The sequence below is a fragment of the Lipophrys pholis genome, assembly GCF_963383615.2.
Source record: "Lipophrys pholis genome assembly, chromosome: 7".
Lineage (NCBI taxonomy): Eukaryota > Metazoa > Chordata > Actinopteri > Blenniiformes > Blenniidae > Lipophrys > Lipophrys pholis.
In genome coordinates, this window is record NC_137638.1 from 7,031,040 (window position 1) to 7,054,215 (window position 23,176).

At 41.9% G+C, this 23,176-nt stretch overlaps 1 protein-coding gene across 1 annotated transcript in view; it reads left to right on the forward strand.

The window, feature by feature from the left end:
* The window catches only part of LOC308111673 (transmembrane protein 132C), a gene marked incomplete at its 3' end in the record, with an annotated part of 313,423 nt that overhangs the window by 93,921 nt on the left and 196,326 nt on the right, over positions 1 to 23,176 (forward strand). Inside the window, exons 2-3 of the mRNA XM_080466658.1 lie at positions 14,242 to 14,660; positions 16,496 to 17,073. Coding sequence (XP_080322784.1) covers positions 14,242 to 14,660; positions 16,496 to 17,073 — 997 coding nt within the window. The remainder of the gene's footprint in view (positions 1 to 14,241; positions 14,661 to 16,495; positions 17,074 to 23,176) is intronic.

Consider the following 23,176-nt stretch of genomic DNA (forward strand, 5'->3'; position numbering starts at 1 on the left):
CTTCTTTTTCTTTTATGGAGAAAAGATAAAACATCTCCCTGCTTCTTCATAATAATCTTAATTATGATGACTGTGACAAAATAATTGCAGCCGCTTGCTGGCGCTTTACAGGCAACAATTTCCGCCCATTTGTTTTTGCGAAGCTTCAACATTGTTAACTGAAGAATAAGATGATCTCTGACCTCTTAAATAAAGCCTTATGATAACAGCTCTGAAGAGCGGTGACATTTTGTCCAAGTGGAAATCAATAGCCTCCAATTAAATGGTCGATGCTGGAACAGGATGCAGCATTATATACAGATCTACTCCAAAGCTAACCTGTACAGTTTTCATTGCAGATGATGTTTGTCATTGAGCTGCAGTGAAAGGCTCCTCAAGGCCAAACAAACAATCTACGTGAATAAGGATTGGGACTTTGTGGTTTTAACCCATCTCGAATGTTTTGAAAACTGTAAAACTCGGTATTGGCTCACAATCTCCTCCTCGTCCTCTCTGACTGGAAACTGTTGCTCTATCAGCTGCTCGTTCGGAAGTCCATTTAAAATTGAGAACTATAACATCTTACCCTTCAGGATTCTGTGGCCCTTTTGTCATCGCCATGGAACTCTTAGTTTTAATTTACACCGGGTGAATTGCCGCCGATTAAAACCGGATCCACAGCGACTTCTGACAAAACACAAACGACGTGAGTCCGTATTTCTTTCTTCAATTAACAAGAAAACCGCAATCGCAGTGCCGGAATTACTCACATCCTGTATCAAATATGTTACATTGTTTTGTAATGTCACTTAAATTCTTTAAGAAAAAAACATTAAAAACAATTAAAAGTACCAATTCAGCTTCTTTATTCAAGTAGAATATGAGTTTTTTTTTCCCAGCTCAGGATGTTTATCAACAGCCAAAGAAGTTTTTCTTTCCCTAACATACAATTTCATTGAAAATTGTGTGTACTTTTTAAATTGATTCCTTTGCTAAAAACTCATAGAAATGAGTCATGTAATCTGGAATCGACCCGGCCATTTGCTTGTCATGTGGCGAAAGTACACAAACCTTTCCTTCACTAAAAGTAAAGACACCGCCTATGAAATCGTGAATGACTGATTTAACTCTCTTAAAAATCAATAGTTTTTACTAACTTGTACAATGCTGGTAAAATACAGATCATTATTAAGGTCCATCTTCTATCCTGCATTTTATCCCATTCAGGGTAACTGGCTGATGGAATCTTGGAAACTTGAACCAGATTCGAACCGACAAACCTTTATTCAGAAGAGCAGTAACCACAACTCCACCATGCATCCACTTCATAATGGGTTGAATATTCACAAAAGAGAAACACTAGAAAAACAAATTGTACCATAACCTGTACATTCAAGTTGTCCTCCATAGTGGAAGACACTTACGAGCCAGATTTTGAGAACATCAGAAGCAGAAAAGTCTTCAAGTGAAATCTGGAGTCAAGCATGCAGATATGTGAAACATGTCTTTAAATACAGCAGCGACATAGGTGTTGTTTATTATTACAAATTCTGCTGAATGTGGTCACAGTGCATCCTTGAGGACCTCCAGAGGGGATTTTGCTGATTGGCACTCACCTCATCCTAAATGAGTCTGGGGAAATCTTGCGGCTGCACCTCCGGTCAAGGACCACTTGATTGCCGTCCTATGGCTCAAAATGTACTCAAACTCTTGGTGTGAACTGATTTAAATGTTAGGTGGCTTATTCTAATCAGTGCTATTGTTGAGGGATTCATGTTGCACGAATCATTCCATAATGATTATTCATTGTTGACTTCAGAAAGTATTGCTTTCCATAGGCTTGACCCCAAGAGTGAAGCTACAGTGCAAATCTTGAGATTTCTTCAAATTCTACTTTTTGTTCTGCACCAGTTTTGACCTCCAAAGAAGAAAGAGGTTTATTTTTTGTTTTTGTTTTGTTTTTTACCAAACAAGCTATGAAAGAGTAATCTAAAGTGAAATGACTTTTTTTTTTCCGGTTTTTTTTTTCTCACCTTGAGTCATTGATGACTTCTTTCTCTCTTCTTTTGTTCCCTTAGCAGCACATTTTGACAAAATCAGTTACAATGAATAAGCTTATTCCTGAAGATCAGGTTGTTAAGAGCTTTTTAGCCTGGATCCACTCGTGTCGAGCAGATCCTTTTAATGGCTAATGGTCAGTATGCTTTAAAGGGTACCATAACTAGAGTTTTTGAATGACGTTTCAAGACTCATTTGAGAGGGTTCATCAATCCTAATGAAGAACACAAGTTATGAAACCTCTTGATTGGAACATTGGTAGGTGTGATACCATGACCTGGATGACTGAAGTCTTCTCAGATATCATTCTGGTTATGGAAACGCCTGGAGACGCATCTTTCCATTACTTTCAAATGAATGTGTGACTCATGCTTCCCTTAGTTCTTTCAGTTCTTCTTGGGCTCTCTGTGCTTTACCACGCTCCCATTCCCACTCACTGTCTTTACATTTTCTCTTTCTAGACATTTATCTCCATTAACTCTTGTCTTGTCCTCATCTTTTATTTGCTCTGGCCACTAATCTTCCCTCACTTCCCTCCTCCACTTCCTTCTCCTCTCCTCCTCCTCCTCCTCATTTCCCTGCCAGTCTTGTCCTTCATTTTTCCCTTTTGCCATTCTTCACTTTCTCGGCTCCGCTCCCTCTGACTTTCCCTTTCTCCCTCTCTACGCTGATGACCGATTACGCTCCAAAGACTGCCCTTCTTTTTCAACGTGGCCATCTCTTCTCCTCTCGTCTCCTTTCCTCTCCTCGTCTTTCCTGTCCTCCACTCTTCCAAGCTACTTTTCTCCTATTGGTCCATTAAGTCAGCTGAAGCTGCGAGTCCTTTAGCCCCTTTATAAGCAGCTTTTACAAGTTGGCTGACTGGCTGTGGACCACTGAAGGATAGAATTGAATGGCACTGAGGCCCAATGGATTTATCCCTTTCTCATATTCACAGCCAGGAGATCCTCGCCCGACACACACGCACAAGCTTTTCTTTACAGCTCTTTTTTTTTTTTTATCTAAAGGAACTTCTGCTCTGTTTGTTTATCACTCTTAATGGCTGCTGTATTAAAGCGAGGTGTTGCAAGCACGACCATTGTGCTGCATTTATAATTGTGCGACTTGGTTTGGTGTAAATACATAAAAGAGATATACTCAGATTAATTTGAAGCAAAACTAGCTGCTTCCAAATAGGCAATCATTAGGTCCAGAGAATGAATGAAATCTTATTTCTTAATTCAAAATGCTATGATAGGAATCCCGGCTGTTGACATGATAGCATCGCACACATGCTTTGGAACCAAGAGGTAGCCATCACAACACTGCACATGGTTGTCATGAAATATTCCACATTGTGTGCAACATCACTGAACTCAGCAATGGTGTTTTGATTTTTTTTCTGCCATGTTCAACAGAAAACCTCCAGAGTGAACTCTGGATTCAAGGACAGATGGTTTTCTTGTCGTAATTTCTGGCTCTACAGCGGGAATGTGGCATTAAAAAAAAAAAAAGCAAGACTAACAATAATGGTATTTGAAATTTTCCATTTTTCATGAGGCTCTGTTGCTTGTCAATAGCCGATATAAGAAGTATTGTGGTGCTCTCTTTGTCATCAAGTGTTCATTCGAGTAAATCATTTGCTCCCTTTCTTTCCTGCTTCGTAGCTTCGACAAAACAGAATCTACCTTTTAATATACACACAAATTTCTCTACACCCAGGAATTACATTTTCTTGGGTTGTAACTCCACCCATCTTAAACTTCTTCATGCAATACTGAAGAGGCACATTGAAGGGATTTTTCTTTTGGTTTCTCTTTGAATCATAGATGATAAGACTACCATTCAGCACCAAATCTGAAAATGTTGTATTCTCACATTCATCGCATTGCTTTTGTAACATTAACTTCTGGGCGTCTTGATGGCATTGCTTCAGACCAAACACACACACCCAAATAAATTCCAGGCTTCATGATGAGCACCCAATAAAAACCAAAAGATTTCTGTTTCCAGTGTATAACTCTGCAGACACTTTTATATGCACGTTGGCTGTGGCAGTCCTCTCTGAGACAGTAATTCAAGTTGCATCACTGATAATGATGCCTCTTGATTTATCTCCAGATCAGGTGGAAGATTCCAAATTCGGCAACTTCATCATTGTCACAAGCCTATTATAGTTGCTCTCAAGCAGTTGCAGAATACACAAACTCAAAACAAGAAGTGTTCTCAAATATCGTGGATTTCTTATTGTGGTGGAACATTGTTGTCATGGTCTATGGGAAAATGCCCTATTCAAATGCTATCAATCTGTGTACCAGAAATGAATTTGCAGACCAAACAATTCTAAGTAGCAGCGATCTTTGTGCTGTATTTTCTTCCTGGTTGAGGAAAAGCTAATGTTTGGTTAGGCCTGTGTACCAGAAAATATGATTACTTCAGCAGCATTTTCAGCAGAGAGTGGATCCAGTTAGCATCCAGTTGTCATTGTGTGTGAATGTGTGCATGCAAGCTTGTGTCACGGTCTTTGTGGGGTCCAAACAACATCATTGGGACCAAAATGTTGGACCTTTAAACACTTTAACTGTATTTAGGAGTATTGTTTGGTTTCAGGACCAAGGTCAATGTTGACTTTGAAGTGGAGAGTGGCTCCCGAAAGAGTTTCTGTATGTGTGTGTGTGTGTGTGTGTGTGTGTGTGTGTGTGTGTGTGTGTGTGTGTGTGTGTGTGTGTGTGTGTGTGTGTGTGTGTGTGTGTAAGGCAGTGTGAGTTTAACATTTCCTGTATGCTGCCCAGACATTTCCTTCTTTGCCGCCTGACTTCCATGCTGAGAGGTTTTCCCTTTATTTTCCAGCGTCTGGGTGGCTCTCAGTTGTAGAGTGACCATTCGAAATTGCTCTTCACACTTCCCTGCATCTCCTGCCACAAACACATACTGAGGGAGAAAGAGCAATGCCCCCCCCCCCCCCCCCCCCCCCCCCGCCACACACACACACACACACACACACACACACACACACACACACACACTCACAGTGATGAAGAATCACAGACAGAGGAACAAGCCACACTCTGTATGGATGTTCGACGTGGTATGTATTAGTGAAGCTTTTGAGGTTTTAAAAGACCATCCGGGGAAGTTAACATGTATTCATAAAGGACATGTTGAAATCGCAGCATGAATGGACTGAACAATCCAAGGAAAGAACTCCTGTTTCAAGCCAAATGACAAGCATCTGTTGCAAGACATGGTTGTGAATAGCAAGGCTTACAAGGCAAAATAACTTCTCCTCAAACTTTTCAGTATTTAAATGGAAAAGCTATAATGCTGCCAAGTGTGAAACTTCCTCGTCGAACAACCAGGTAAAATTAGTCCCAACATCATATTAGCCTTTAAGGTTGTAATAAGTGAGGAAAAGAGATTGCCAGTAATTAATTTAATGATTTAGAAAGGAGAACTAGTTTCCTGGAATTCAAATATAGCATATAGAGAAGTTCATTGACCCTTATTATACTAAGCATTCCTTACGAACACTGCACCACCAACCATGAAGGTGTTGCTTCTTGGTTGGACTGAGACTGAAAGATTTATGAAGCAATAACAAAAGGTCTAGAATATTTTTCAATTCTTTCTGCTTTAGTTTGTTTTTGTCTCTTTCAGAGAAGCCAAAAAAAAAAAAAATCCCTATGATTAGCGTGCATCTTCTGTGCAGCGCCAGCCAACTCTCTGGGAAACTGTGCTAGGATTAGAGTCGGAGAATAAATCTGACATCTCTCCACAGACAACAGAATCAGTCTTCCTTCCGTTGCCTGTCTCTTTGCCTCATGCGCTCAAAAAGAGAATCCCAAACACATGACAGAGTTAACTGATGTAGGACGATGATTTATATGAAATGATTAGTGGGAACATGTCTCCCTGTCTGCTCGTTAAATTACACCTACAGAAAAATGTAATGACAGAGGGGAGAACGAACAGCAGGAGAGAGAGGCTTTGGACAAACTCGAGGGGGAGGAAGCTAATATTGGAAGGTGTAGAGGCACAAATTGAGAAAAAGGGGCCAACAGATCGGAAGAGAAGGGGGAATATTGGGTCCACGGGAGGAGAGGGAGGGGGTAAGAAGGTGGGGGGTTTGTGGCGGAGGGGAGTGATCGCAGACAGACCATACCTTGGGAAATGTGACTCCACTGACCCAATGACAGGGACATCAATCAGCAACTGGCCGTAGACAAAACTCAGTAAACATCCCATGGACAAGGGCAAACTTCTATCCGTATAGTTTTCACAAGCAAGACAAAACAAGAGAACTTCAAAGACGACACATATTTACTTAAAAACTTTGGCTCAATTTCCTTTGTTCAAGGAAATAACACATACGCACAAAGACAATATAGGTCTAGCCCTGACGAGTCACCTTTAAAATCTTATAACCTCATTGCATAGGACCACTTTAATGTCACACTAAATGTATAACAAGGTTTGTACTACTCGTGCAGGACTATTGCACTGGGTTTCATCATACTATGAGGCATTGTACCAATTATTGCTAGCTACGGACTTACCTTAGTTAAAGAGTTGAACTTGCTCGTAAATTAGAAAGTCCAGTTCCGAAATATTTACCTAAGTAATGGGGGTTGTTACATAAATCAAATTACCCAACTGATACCCTCAAACTAACCTCATACCGTCGTAATAACAAATACCTTGAGATGCTTGAACTGTTTGGTCTGGACCACTTTGTTCCCAAATACCTCAAGTGGACATTCCATTGTCTTCCCAGGTATCTCAATGGAGGGGTTGTGAAAAATGGTTGGGTTGGTTACTTTTGGTACTATCCACAACTTTTGTTAGTAGAAACACACGGAAACCCATACTGTACCATACCACACCGGCACATACTCTGCAGTGGAAATTAGACTCAATGCTTAAGGCTAACCACTCGTCCACCACGTTCAACAGGTGATATCTACTTTTTTCAAAGAGAAGTACCCCCCCCCCCCCCCCCCCCCCCACACACACACACACACACACACACACACACACACAAAAAGGCATTCACCAATGGATATTTTGGAAGTGATGCAACTCAACCTTTTGCAGGCATTTCATCTTTGATTGAACAAAGGTCACACAGAAGTTTGATGGATAACAGGCAAACAAAGCCAGGGCTTTATGTCTGGTCACTGCTGTGGTATATGGACTTGCACTTGTGCTACAGTCATCTTTTCAATCAAACAGTATTCGCTTTGTTCCCCTGAAGAAGTATGTGTGTGTGTGTGTGTGGGGGGGGGGGGTTATCTTGTAAGAAATTAAAAGGGTTTTACCAAATAGTCATATTAACCCTAAAAAGTTTGTAGGTACCCCTCATACAAATATGTGCAAGTCATATAATGCTCCCCACCTCTCTCAGAAGAGTACAGTATCTCAGTTACTCACTATTGCTGAGTGTGTGACATAACCCCACTTCAAGGAATTGCAAATATCCTTTCAAGTGCCCCACATAATTATTTAGACTGATTGGACTTCCAGGAGCTGTATGCGACATTTGCCACAATGCAGCTAATTGGCTTTTTATTAGACCCCTTTGCCTTGGAAGAGTCCTTCAGAATTCGACATACTCATTTTTATATTGCAGATTTTGAGCTCAACGTTGCCAAATCCGAGGCCAGACAGCTGTGATGACATCATCAGCAGTTATTTTCTCTGACTTGGCAGAGTTTGTTGAAAGCCACCGAAAATATTTTACAGCTGTTTGCTTGAGCTGAAAATGACCCCTGACGATTCGGTAAATGGCATTTAAATCATTCGAGGTCAGATTTAATGTGAAAAATGTTTCAGTTTAACCCGAGCGAGGGGAGACTCTGCTGGATGGTACGTGGGGAAACAGACAGCGAGAGAACTGGTGAGAGAACAAGGGACAGAAAGACCACCAAAATAAACTCTATGCTTGTGATGAATGCACCACTCAGAAATAGAAACCTCATCCCTCTCATCTACTCCATCCTCTTTCACCCTGTTATCCCTCCTCCTCACCACTCCTTCCTTCCCTTCTCTCATAACTCAGGCCATCTCTATTTATCTCTGTCTGTCTGCATTCCTCTCACTCTTTCTATCACTCCTTTACTCTCTCTCTCTCTCTCTCCTGTGCTCAGATAGCGTGCCATCTGTGTGATCAATGGAGTTCATTCTTTTCAGTAAATTCACCCGTGATGGATTTTTTTCTTCTTCGCCGTGCCGCGTCTGCACTGAATGAAGCAAAAGCAACCTGATACTTGTGATGATGTTGATCAAGCGCTGCTCAGTTTTCAACATTTTGGAGTCTTTCAACAGTTCCCAGGTGCACAAAAGCAGAAGGAGAAATATTGTACTTCTCAGGCAACATTTTCGCCCAATCGTCAGCCCGAAGACTTCACAAGAATGAGACGTTTGCTCATGTCAATACAAAAAGAAAATAGAATGAAAAGGATTTGGCATGGACGACCAAACAGATGGATTGGAGCAGAAAGTGGAAGGAGAAGTGGGTTGTTGGTTATGGTCATACATTAAGGGAAAATGGGAGTCATAATAAACCAGGAACAACATTTCTAACCATTTTGACACCTTCTGCTTTGGCACTGTGCAGCAAACCTGAACCGGGCAGTGCCAAAACCCAAAACATGTAGCTCCTAAAGATTAATGGAGCTATGGTGTGTCTGTGGTGTGTGTCTGTGTGTAAATATGCTGATAATAAAGTTAGCATTTTGACTTTCGTTTGTCCTGACACAGCTATTTCCGGTGCTATTTTGCTGTTAACTCTATATACAGTATATAATGAATGTCTAAATTTGAATCAGTTCTGTTGTCGATCATTTCATTTTAAATATCAAAGCACATCTGGGGTTTCATTTGAAAGATTTGCAAGTAGACCAGGCCTTGGGCTATACACAGCAGCCCCGAAACCATGTTGCTTCTTCCTACATGTTGCTGGTGAACTGTTTCCCAAACCTGATTGAATTACTTCGGGATTGGGAGATTACATTCTCCTGAACACCAAATTAATGATCAGAATGATGCACCATTTGGACAGTGATTTTTCTCCATCTGTGAGATGCACACTTGATTCCACTTCCAGCTTCACCACAAAGCTTGCCAGTATTACAGATAGTTTTGTCAGTTAGATCAAGAATTGAAGCGTAGGTTCGTCCTTCAACACGGAGTCGGAGCCGTTTACCAAAGGTTGTGTTTTTGGTGACTCTGAGCACAACAAATGTTTTCTGTTTCTTCTTGAAAACGTTGATTTACTCCTTCTTCAGTTAGCCGCCGTTGGAGTTAATTTTCTTAATATTCACTTATTTTGAATGTTTCATGACTGTGCTAAATGGAATATCCTAAAAGTGGGTCTCTTACTGGGTCAAGTAATGACACATATCAGAGCCCATCAATTAACAAAGTGCATCCGTCCATAACATACAACCTGAATCGTATCTCGTTTTTTTACCAACACAATTGGAAGAAGTATTGATGCCATAATTATATCTTGCTATCTCTCTCTCCGCTGGTGCCCATTTGAGCTTTTTCTTTTTCTCTGGCTCATCTTTTCCTTGCTTTCTCTTTCTTCCTGTCCTACACGCTCCACTGTGTTTTGATTACGGGCTGTATGTGTGTATGTGTCTGTACTTGGAAATAGAGCAAGATGGGCATTTTTCGAAGGGGGGTGTGGGAAAAGGACCACAGATGGGCCTTGTCAAATCGCTGTACATCTGGCTTTGCTCCTGTCCAATTTACACACAAACACTCACGCACGCACGCACGCACGCACGCACGCCCACGCAGACACTCCGGATATACATTGTAAGTCACTGTCACAAAAAGCTCTGCACGTGTACCATATGACAGCATTCAAACAGACGTAGCTCCTACACATGAAAAGCTGTATCCATGCATGTGTAGGTGAACACAGGAGACCTTACACACACACACACACACACACACACACACACACACACACACACACACACACACACACACACACACAACGTGCGCACGTATACACACACACAGACGCAGTGCGCAGCAGGACACAGCGGGTATGGACTCCTGTTGTGGTTTGCGTTTGCCAAAGTAATGATGCCAGGGAATCGGGACCATGCCAGGCTTAATGGTAGCCAATAGCGTACCGGTGTCAGGGTAACAGAGAGGCAACACTACCTTGTAGCATAGCGCCCCCTACAGATGAGACGATCGGTCTAATCTAACTCAAAATAACTTAAAAGAATTTTGTGATGTCCAAACTCTTTATCACAAACTTTATCTTTGGTATTGTTATTGAATACATACAAAGGTCAATTTTTGCCTGGATGATGAAGGTGTGTGTGTGTGTGTGTGTGTGTGTGTGTGTGTGTGTGTGTGTGTGTGTGTGTGTGTGTGTGTGTGTGTGTGTGTGTGTGTGTGTGTGTGTGTGTGTGTGTGTGTGTGTGTGTGTGTGTGTGTGTGTGTGTGTGTGTCAGCTGCTCGAGGTCCCTGTCCGGGAAAGGGACATATGCTTCACAGGGCTCCCGTGGACACACGCACACACACGGCGCTCAAGGACAGCCATAATAGGGGCCGAAGAAAAAAGTGTTTGAGGAAAAGAAGACAGGGCTCACTCACCGAGGCTGATGTGCTGATGTGTTTTGACCACCTGACACGTCTGTCACTCAGTCAGCCTGATTATTCTCAGCTCGCTTCATCTGAATATTCACTCTGGCTTTTTTTTTTTACCTCCCATCTGGGGCTCAACCTCTAGGAATAAGTTCCAAAACGTGAAATGCTCATCTCCATCCTGCCGGCATAAATCTACATCATGTTGAACTCTAATTCCAAATTGGAACTAAATAAGGATTTTTGAATATGTTTCGAATTCTGTTTTTAACCAAAGTATGAAATATGCTGAAGACACAGTCTATTTCATGGTAATGTAGGATATTATAAAGGACAGGGCTGAGCCCTCAGGAATATTTAAATTTCAACAAAGAATTCCCCCATTTTTCTTTTAGTCAGCAGTCATCTGAACTTCCAGTCCAAAGCTTTACTCATACATATCCGTCTATCCAGGAGATCAAACTTGGCGACAAGTTGGTGTCATTTTGTGGTGAAGTGTACGCAGTCGCCCTGTATGACATAAAAAAAATGGCAGCATTTCCAATGAGTCAAACTGTGCAGTGTGTGCACATCTTTTATTTTTTCCTTCACTTTCCGTTCTTTTCTTCTCCCTCTGCCTCACTTTTCATTCTTTTATTGTATTGCTCTCTCGCTGTCTTCTTTCCCCTCGACTCGCCTCTCTCCCTTTTAAACTCATCCCTGCGTGCCCACGCACTGTGACCAAACCAGCCTGCTTATTCATGTTACACTGAGGTATCACTTTATTTCGATGCTATTATTTTTTTGTGGAGTCGCCTCGGTATGACTTGCCCCAGACAGCGCTACGCTGTCCCACCCTCATTATATTTTCACACTTCGCTTCCCTAGGACACAAAAACACACACACACACACACACACACACACACACACACACACACACACACACACACACACACACACACACACACACACACACACACACACACACACACACACACACACACACACACACAGGCACAGACATTTATAGAGTATTACTTGTGGGGCCCGTTGCATTTTCCAGCCCTTTATGCCATGTTTAATCAAAGTAATTCAATTTAATTTCATTGTCTGGCTCTGCCCACATTTGCAACCTTCTCCATGTGTTGACGTTTGCACAGAAAATAAGTTTTCAGCTTCTAAAAGACATCAAATGTCAAATCTACAACTTGATCTCCACATTGAATTTTGGTCCTTAAAATTAGTTGTTTGTTTGTGTGTGTGTGTGTGTGTGTGTGTGTGTGTGTGTGTGTGTGTGTGTGTGTGTGTGTGTGTGTGTGTGTGTGTGTGTGTCCTCTCTTCATACCAGCATGAGTTCAATAGAAACCCGTCTGTCTACCTTTTGTGTCGAAAAAAATGCATTATTTCAAACTTTGGGGTATTTTTTCAACACTCCGTTGTTCTATTTATGTAAATGCCTTTCTGGAGTATGCAAATTTCATTTTTTTTTATTGTCGGTGCCTGCCATGCCCACATACAGTTCAACACACTGCCTTGCACATGTCAAAATCCTAATAGAAGTATGACTTGAGGAAAAATTGGTGGGTAGCCTTTCAACTGATTCTGGTGAAGAAGGAAGGAACTAGAAACTCGCCTCAATTCAGCCTCTCTGTACGCTGTGTCTGCTGAAATAACTCAATGCAACAGACTCCATGCCGACCGCACATGTTCAAATCTTTTTGTGTAAAATTATACTCTTGAGTTAAAGAAGCAAATTTCACAGAAAGTATATATTTTTTAAACCACAACATTCACAAAATGGCAAGACAGTAATGAATTGCACGGTATTCTGGATGGGTTTACGTCTAAAACGTAAGTCCGATGGTCATGCTGCATTTTTATAATGTAAATGTGCTTTGCACCCATTGTTGATCGTAAAATAAGGTACACACATGTGTACTGGTGGAACGCTGGAAGTGATTGCAACATAACCGAAAGAAAAAAGCCATTAGTGCATATTTATGTGTTCCTTTGTGTACATTTCCGCCCTGGTTTTTACACTCATTCAAAAGGAGTGGAAGGGTCTTTCCTCTTAAGTTTAGAAAACAACTTTGTGTACGAACTCTGAATGCAAATCCGAAACATGTGTGTCGTTCTGCATGTTCCAGTAGGAAAGTCCGTGTTTCCTTCTTCCGTTTGTGCTCGTGTCAACGGGTGAACTCAAGCAGAAAAACTGCAGCTCTTTCTCATGTAAACAGTTCCCGATGCACATGCTTGAATAGACATGTTTGCCCTTCGTGTCACCGGTGGTGTTAGTTTTAGTTGATCACCTGCTAAACATGCAAACTGAAAGTGGAATCGGCTTGCAATTGAGCACATTTTCCCCAGCGTCTTCTCCCACATACTCCTGTTTCATACATGCAGCATACAATGTGAGGCTTCTGATTATCTTGTAAATGTGTTATATTGTCGCTGGTGAATGCTTTATTTTTCATATCACTACAAAAGCGACAGACGAGCCAAGCAGAAAAGAGCGGGAGCTGGTTATGCTTGTTTACAAGACAACTGTCCAGGGAAAAAAAATAACTATTAGTACATTGGCATTTGTGTTTTAACATAAAGTGAAATGTAAAGAAAACAGTCAATTCAAAATCTCATAAAGAATCGCCTACAGACTAATAGTGCGCTTATGTAAGATTTTGTTCTGAGTTTATTCCCAAAATAAGTTTTCAGGACAAGAATTGCAAATATTCAAACAACTGGGAGTTTTTAGTTTTTTTTTTTAGTGACTGAAAACTAAACCCCAGCCTTGAATAAACCGAGCTCTTCCTAAGCTCTGCTGAACTGCTATATAATTTATTGTGACTCATGTTGGCATTTTGCTAACATTCACATTTAAAGACCATACAATAAGCGATCAGTTCAGTAGCCCGGTGCCGTGCACAATACTATGCTGATGAGACAAACAGATGCGGGATAAAGGTTCGTAATCAAAACTCCCCCGAACCCAGCACAGTCATCGGAATCCCTCGCCCTCTCAGGAAATGAGATACAGCAGCAAAAGACGGGTAATCCTCCTCTCCCAACTCTCAGCGTTTGTGAAACGTCTGGTAAACACACCGGGAAATGAATAAAAACAGCATGTAAATATATGGAAATAAACTGGCAAAGAGCAATATGTCATTGTAGATGTTACCCCGCCGTGACGCTTTGAGAACGAGGGCGAAAAACACAACTGATACGTTGATGTAACGCGGCGATGCCGAGTCTATGGCGTGTATACACGGCCGTGAGCTAATGTGTTTACGCTCCCCGTGAAGGAACTGTGAAGAAACGACACGCTCTGTGGGTCCGTGTTTGTGTCAGTGCGTTGCGATGCATGGTGTGAATGTATGGGAACGAGTGGATAAATGGGAGTGCGTGTTTATATCAGTTTGCATATTCAATGAAAATGCATTTCACAGGTCAATGAGCCTCGGAGCTGCACTCTGTTGATTATATTGTATATAGATGATTAGCCGCTTTGGGTGAGAACGATGCTACGAGAATCTTGGTTCACCAGACTTGAGTGCTTCCAAAATTCTACTTTCAAATCATTTTCTTTTGTCTCTTCCCCCACCCTTCTCCATTCCCTACTTCCCTCTCCTCCCCAGTGTCCCAAAGCCAAGCTGGAGCAGCAGGAGGCGGACAAGGCGGAGGGCCGGACGCCTCCCAGCCCCGCTTCTCCTCCTCCCTTCCCACCTACCTCCCCGTCCAGTGCCAGCTCAGCGGCGCCGACTCCGCCTTCTTCCTACGGGAAGCCAACCAGGAGGTGATGCGAAACGGCAGCCTGTCCTCGCGTACCGAGCCGTTCTTCCTCCACCAGCTGGAGCCGGGTGCTGCCGCCCCGCACTCCCTGCCGAGCGTCAACTGCAGCTACGGAAACCTGAGCATCGAGCAGCCGGTCCCGGTGGAGCTCCTCCAGGGTCCGTCGCCGCATCTGCTCCTCTCCTCCAGCCATGTGACCTTAAACTGGAAGGTCAAAGGTCAAGTGGTGGTGCCTAAAGTGGGCTCCGCAAGGCCCTGGATACAGGTAATTGCAATTTCATGGGTTACTTAAAAAAATGTATTGTATTCATGAGGTAACACATATAGTACTGTTCCCCCATTCTGCTAGTATTAGTGCTTTACTAACCATTTGTGTCATTGAAATACTAAGAAAGGGTGACCTTGTGGTTCGAGAATATTTCAAGACTTTTAACATCTAAAATAAACTTAATTCCATGCCATCTGTATTTAATTTAAAAAAAAAAAGAACTACAAACATATTGCATGTCTTATATCTTTATAAACTCAAAAAAATTGCAGCCTGAAGACGTGTGAAACATTATAAAATCCTTTCTTACCAGGTGTGGTGAGATGCTGAGTATGAGAGTATTTAACCAGATCATCCATTTGGCAACTTGAAGAATTGTTGACATCTTTTCACATTCCTAAGATACTTTAGAGACATTTACTGGAGAATATAAAACCTTCCCTCACACAGACAAACAACCACAAAGTGAGAGTTTTTAGTTTGGTCCAAATAATAATCCAAAATGTCCAGGGAACTGCAGTATTACATCTCTCAGATGATAGGTGGTTATTATGAGAGGTTTGGCACGGTTTCCTGCTGCGGTAGACACAAATCCCTACAGCTGCAGCCCTCCTACCCTGGGAATGGAGGGGCCATGCTGCCTCTTGGCCTTGGAATTTGACATTAATACATATTTCATGTTGATTACCTGCTTCTTCATTCAGGTAACATCCAGATACAGATGAGTTGAATACAACAGTCTGTCAACATGACATCAAAACACACCCGCATCCTGTCAACATATATAAACTAATGTTGATTAATTGTTCAGTTTGTTTCGCTATAAACTCTAATAAACTGCCCTGCAGCAGTTCAGGCTGAGGTGTCCACAGGTTTCTGAGTTGCCCGCTTCGTTTGCTGTGTTTTGGTGTGGCGTGCCTAATCCTTGTTTATTTTTTATTTGTTTGATTACTGCAGACTTTAGTTTTGATTCCTTGCCTTTGTGAGAAGCCTTGTGGTATTGCTCTTTGTATGTCAACAAAAAAGAAAAAAGAAAAAAAAAGGCTTTTGTTGTTGAACATGGTTGTGTTTGTGTCTTTTGAGTCTGTGGCAATACAGTCACTGCTTGATTTCTGTCCCAAAACACAATTTCATTCAGTGAAGTTTTGGTCACTTGGCAAAAAACATTCATGATCATACCCAAGGGTGTATAGCTGTCCTTGGAGAAATGGGTATACTCTTGATTGTTGCCTTATTTTAAGCAGCCCAGAAACAGTTATATATATATATATTGGGGTTTTTTTAAGACACAGCGGCATGTTAGACGACTATTCATTGAAACTCCATCCATAGTATTTGCTCATTGTCACATTACTTACTAGTCTGCCTCTGATTGGCTCATCAGCCCTCGTGCTGCGCGGTAAACATAGACATTAAGCAATCACATGAGTGAATGCAGCGAGTACTAACTAGTTAGAGGCAGAGCTGGGAGGGTCATGGCTTCATCATCAAAAAAGAGGCAGTCTGGCGCTGCGTACCTGTAGTGCTCATAACATTCTGTGGAGAAAAAAAAAAATGCACTTTTGCTTAATTAATTTTTGTAAAAGTAAATAGTTTGGCTGTTACATCTTTGCCCGCAGAAAAATATTCACGATTTCAAAATGTTGACAGAAAAACTGAGGTTGTCCAGATGATCAGAGTTATGGATTGATGCTTAAACCCAGCCGGCTTCAATTTGTGAAGCGTTCATACATAAACATTTCAGTCTTCCATGATGAAGTCGGTTCCATTTTGGTGAATTATTTGTCGTCTTTGATTGCTTTGATTGTGACTCAACTTTCTTTTCTCCTCAGGTGCTGTTTTACCTGGCAGGTCGACGTTGGGATGAGCCCGACTCGCCTCTTCCATCTCTCCTCCCGTGTGTGAGAGCTGTGGCCGTCCGTGACACCAGTGAAGCAGCACCCTCGGCAGGCTGCCGACTCGTGGGACCATCTGGCATCTGTGTTGTCCGTCTGGAGATTCCCCCAGCTTGGTTTACACCGCCGCAAGTGAGAAAAAGACCTCCGGAAATGTCTCTCCCATCAGTGGACGTGTACTACTCAATTATCCCAGTCGAAGGTCCCGGACAAGATTGTCCTTCCATAGTTGACGAGCCGTGGAGGGGCCAGAGTGCAAACGTGGGGCCCCTGGGAGGCTTCGCTATGGGCCTTGGGGGTCAGTGGAATCCTCTGCCCGATGGGGGCCTTCAGGACATGCTGAAAGCGGGTTCTGTCGCCATGACCCTGGGCCCAGTTTCTGCCAAAGGAGACAGATTGCAAATAGATGAAAACGTGGCGGTTCTTGTGCCACCCAGTCCGGTCCGGCTTGGCAAGACGGTGGCATTTGGCATCTACATGAAGACAAACTCGAACGCGGAACAGTTTACGCTAAGGTAAGAAACACAAACGCTTTCAACGAACTGATTGACCCGGGTGTTTGTTTAGCATTCTTTTCTCTTTGTCTGATTTTACTCCCTTTTTGATCCCTGCTCCTATCATCTCCAGTGATTCTTTTTCTCACTGCATCAGCTCCCTCATCTCTAAACGCCGCCGTCTCCCGAGGTTGATGGCTGTCACCTTTGTGTACTCAGCCTCTTTCAGGAGCCAGCAATGCAAATAACAAACCTCATGAATAGTCATGAGTGTTCCAAGGAGAAAAGAGAAGGCAGAAAATACAATTCAGTCAAGGGAAGGATGACTGAGATGGACTGAATGTTTGAGAGAGAGAGAGAGAGAGAGAGAGAGAGAGAGAGAGAGAGAGAGAGAGAGAGAGAGAGAGAGAGAGAGATCTAAAATTAGTGATCATATCACTAATGAACCTTGGGATGCGTTTGCAATCAGCTCACGGTTCCCAACACAAACAGATGGATTTTTATTGGATAGCGTCCCAGGGAACCGCTTTCTTTTCTGGATTAAAGACAGTTTATCGTCCCCGATCTAGAGTAAGCATGACTATCTGCCTGTGCATGCCTTCCATCCCTCGCCTCATTTTGCTGACTTCAGAGATTTCAACCTGACAAGTGGCATATGTGCAAAATTGTCCCACACATCCTAGCAGACGTGGCGGAGTCTGGATTCCGCCCCTCTACAATATTATGTTTCCATAAGGGCGAGAACGCTTCCATATTTTTTCAGTTTTTTTTAGTTTTCGTTGGAAACCCTGAAGCACAATGGACACAGCAACTGTCACATCAGCTGATTTCTGCTTCCACTTGAGGCTTATATAACTTTCCAAAACATTTAAACAGCTAATTCATTTGAATTAATATTTTTCCAACAGCAAGTGTTCGGAACTTCAGTTGCGAACTCATGAACGTCAGTATGAAAGTGAAACAATTTCACCGATACATACTTCTGCAAGTAAATACACTTAGTGTCAGATAATGTGTGATGTACACGGAGGTTAATTAAAAGACGTTTGGGATTACTTAGTAGAACATTTATACAATAGTTTAATTCTGTGTCTCGGATTTGGTGGTTTCTTGTCATAATTTATCTGAAAGGAACCAACTGGGCTCTTGTTTCCTCATCAAAGCATAAAAATGGCTACAAAACTACAAAACTTAAGAAAACACCAACAATCTAAATATAAAATCCAGGCTAAAACCACATCAAAAAGTTTTCAGCCTTTTTTTAATTAGTCTCTTCACAAAGAGAGAGCTACTTATGTTATAGAACAGACATGTAATGAAAATATATCTATGTGGTTGCAGTGGTTCATTCAAGTAAATGTAGTATTTCTTGGCAAATATCATTGAATTGCTGTTTCTGCCATTAGATCTTCTATCCCACAATACATTATTTATTGTTAGACTCAATATTTGCTGGTGTGAATTGCTGTATTTGCACTTTGCGGTCACAATAATTGACATCTGTAAAGGTTATAGTGCATTGTAGGCTCATTCTGAAATTCCACCCGAAGGCCAGATTTCCCTAATATATGACAAAGTCCAGTTGACCTGATTCGTTTGCTGAGCGTTACAATATTTAAATGTCTCACAAGGACAAAGTGGTTGTACTTTATCAGTTTGGATGTTTTTACAGTTTATTTTCTCTTACAGGTGAACATTGGAGCAATAGATCTAAATGTAAGGAGAAAAAGACCCAGAAAAAGACCATTTGTTGAAATTGTGTATCCGCCAGTGTTTCACTGTAATGTTTTATCAAATCAGACCAATCTTGGGATCAGCAAAGAGATAAAGTCAGCATCCACTGCATTAGATTCAGTTTAGTACATTAGCAGGACAGTGTAGAGCCAGTTACCTTTTTATTTTTCCTCGTCTGTAAATCACTGCATCTTTAGTGTAATTACACATCACTTGCATAAATTCATTCTTATGAATTGAGTGTGCCGCTATGTGACAGCACTACACTTACACTTATGTAACAAAGGAATAATTATATTCTCCTTTGCAATGCAGAAGGGAACACTTGCAGGCAGGTTGATGCTCAGCGATGGCGCTTTGAATACAACTACAAGAATGATAAGTGACAACACACTCAAGGCATTTCCCATTGTGGAGTGAATCATCCTCGTTGGCACGGCAGAGCTTCTCAGCAGAGCCGTCCAGGCAAATTTGCTTTATGTTTGTTACGTGTTTGTGAGAACATGTTGGAGGAAAAGAAAGAAAGAAAAAAAAGCAGGCTTCAAGAGATGCTTCGTATGTCTTCGTCTGGGTTCTGGTCAGGACACACGAGGAAAAGAACAAGACAGCAGCGCAGCTTGTCCTGGAACCTGCTGACAAACACACAACCACACATGGTCACACAGACAGAGCGTAATAAATGCTCCACCGACATCCTGCACACACTATTCCTCTCCGCTTCACATGCACACATACCTCATCCATTGCACACGTGGAATGGACATCTCAGATGTTTTCTTTTTTTTTTTTTTTTATACGTATGTGTGTATTAAAAGCACACACACAGACACACAACACACGTGCCTGCAGAAGTGATGAGGTGCCTTCTTTGGGGCCACCTCCAGACACTTTGTCTTTGTCTTCAAGATGCAACATCCCCGTTGTGTGTGTATGTGTGTGTGTGTGTGTGGTGCTGCTACAAAAAGATAGTGGAGAGGGAAAAGAAATTACCTTCCTCTTTTTATGGCATCATAACTTTTTTTTTTCCCCCCTTTCAATGGCTTCTATTTTTTTTTATCTCCCTGCAGGCTCTGGAGTTCTTGCTTTCTGTTTTTTCTTTTTCTGTCCCATACACTTGTCCATCTGTGTCTCCTTTTCGAGCAATGTCTTGGGCCAGATTCATTTGAAATAGTCTTATCATCTTTCCTGGTTTAGATTCTACTTGTGCTTTCTAGATACTAGGGGGTATTAAAGGCCGAAGACACTGTGGTTGGAGTTATGGTTATGGTTTAGTGATTACAGCCCCGTTTGCACGACTGTGTTTTCACAGTGAAAACGGAATTCCACCTTAGCCATTTGGCTGTCCTTTGACATGACGACGGTTCTTTGAGCCACTGAAAACGCAAGTGTTTGAAAAAAACTCTGACTTCATTTCCATGTAAACATTTTAAAACTCGACTTTTCTGAAATGCTGCTGCTGGTCATGCGCATCACAGTCGTAGTAAATAGTTCTTCGGCACACACGCGAGTCGATGGACAATAAGAACAGTGTTTTCCTCCAGAGTGTCATGACTCCCAGTCCATATTCTCCTGGGACTTGGTAGTTTTATAGTTGACAGTCACCTTAATAGCAATCTAACGTAGTCGTCTGTCCATACCAGTGTCAGTGTCAAAGTACAATAAAACTGCATACACAGCGTGACCATAAAGTCTCTTTCAATGATGCAATTTTGTGCAAAATCCACTGAAATATCTCAAATGGTTGTGACATTTTGCATCCTTAAACATGCATGTCTTTACAACTTCACACTCCATACTATTTTCCCAATGCTGATGCTACTTGTCTAGCTGTGAGGCTTGCTTACAGTCACTGATCTCTCTGATCAGAGCTTTAACTGATTACTCCATTACCCAAACTGATAAAGTGCAATTCCAAGCAGTGAGGTTCATTGAAAAATCTAAGTTAGTTTCTTTGTAATTCCACAGGCTGGAATCAATTACATTTGTCGCGTCCAGACTTCTTTGTGGAGAACAAAACTCCACAACTTGGATTTAGTAGCTGAGATATCTTCAGGGTTGGAGTAAAGATTAGACACATCGTTTTCATCATTAAGGTGTAAGACTATCAATGGCTGGGCAACATACGGAATAATATACTCATAAGTGTCAGTGGCTGTTTGGTCATCTGTAATTAAAGGAAACAAGTCCATCCATGTTAAAATGAACTTTTTTTTCTCTGAGGCTTTATCATGGATTTCATGACTGTTGGCTTATGAGAAGTCACCTGGAGGGAAAGTGTGCAAGTGACTCATGTTTGATTTAACTTTCACATTTATCACCATGAGTTAGTAGTAATTTTGAAAGCGAGCCTGGTGAACAAATAAGGATGATCAAAATGTTTAGTGAAATCCTCAGGGAGTCACTACAGCAGGGGTGTCAAACATAAGGCCTTTGGACCAAAACCGGCCTGCAACAGGCTCTAATCTAGTCCACCTAACCAACATGCAAATTGTAAAAATTTCAAAGGAAACATTCATTTTTTTTAAACAAATTGCTCAAGAGCAGCAGACCCGAGCTGAGATATTTTTTTTCAACATTTCATTATATTTTGCACCAGAATTTTTCATTAAGATTAACTTTATGTTGAGATTGTACTAGTTTTTAAGTAATGATTGTTTAGTTTTGTGAAAATATAGGCACTATTTCATCACTAATAACCTTTAAATTTTTACTTACGGTGCAATTTTCCCAGTCCGACCCACTCTGGGTGAAATTGGCCTGTATGCGTCCGGTGAACTAGAATGTGTACGACACTCCTGCACTACAGGGTTGCTAGAGTGCCACATGAGGCGGAACTGAAGGAGCTGAAGGTTTCAGACCCCTGGATTAGTGACTCATTACAAGGATGAGTGGGCCCCACATGTAACTCCTACAAATATGCATGCGCGTGTGTGTGTGTGTGTGTGTGTGTGTGTGTGTGTGTGTGTGTGTGTGTGTGTGTGTGTGTGTGTGTGTGTGTGCGCCCGTGCGTCCTGCCCGCAGCTCTTGTCCTCTGGCCCGGCATAGTGTTGGACTGATAATCTCCCATGTTAGAAGCAAAGTCAGACATGTAATAAGGCTTAAGTGGAGGGAGTGTGCGCATGTGTGTCGCCGTGTGCATACATCCGACACATAATAAGCCGTAAGTGTGCTCTGTTACACTGAGGTGATGTGATTATGATAAAGTGCGGAGGAGCTGTGGGTTGATCGTGCAGGATGAGGGGGGGGGGGGGGGGGGGGGGTGAGAGAGAGAGAGAGAGAGAGAGAGAGAGAGAGAGAGAGAGAGAGAGAGAGAGAGAGAGAGAGAGAGAGAGAGAGAGAGAGAGAGAGAGAGAGGTAACGCATGGGGGTTAAAAAGGATTCAAATCAAAAGAAAAGTAGACGTCTCAGTGAGAGGAATGGATGCATATGGAAGGGAAACAGTTCTTGAACTTGAATGTCTTCCTGAGAGCCCTTCAAGAAAAAAAAAAAGAAGAAAAAAAAAGAAGGAAGGATGAGATGAAAGGAGGGAAGAGTAGAAGTGCGACACATTTGCTAAATTGGATTGGGCATCCTTCCTGTATCACCTGTCACTGAGCTTGTACTCTCACATAACCATACACGAGTCTGTCACTTTGGGCTGAAGCTGCTCGTCTGCGGCTGGAACTGCGGTTTCAGATGTCGCACACATTCACCAGTGATTCAGTTCATCTGAATTGAGCTACTTTTTTTTGCCCCCACTCAGCACTTTTGCTGGGATCATTTTTAAATGCTACGTCAGTAACTATAATACAACATATATACTCGTATTTGTTGGGTAATGTATTGTGTGACACCCTCTACATTACCATATGAAAAAAAGGGTAAGAAACATAGTCATTACCCAAGTTCTCTGGCCTCTCTGATCAAAGTTACTTGGTGTAAAGTTGTCACAGCACAGACGGGTGTAGCTACTATTCCTCATCGCTCCATCTTTACAGGAATATTCTGACCAAAGTCGAAAGAAGTCAGAGCTGTTCGGCAATCCCTGGGCTACATGAAGGTGTGTTTACGATCTATTTCCGGATATACGGATATGTCGCAGGTGCAGATCTTCTAACTTGCGATGGCAAACATGCTCTTCTTTAGAGAAAGACTTTTTTTTTTTTTCCTTTTTGTCCCACTTGCTACATCATTTCGCAGTAATGTCAAATTAGCTGCAGATCATTATTAAATCATTTGAAATGCAGCAGATCCAGCCATGTTTCATCCCCTCTACAGCTTCTGTACTTTTCCCTTCCAAGATGCATTTTGCTAATTGGGGAAAGAAGAAAAGCCTGAAACGTTACACTGCCAGGAGTCCATGCACATAAGTACCAAATTAAGAAAAAACCAGTAAGTAATGTAGATCTCG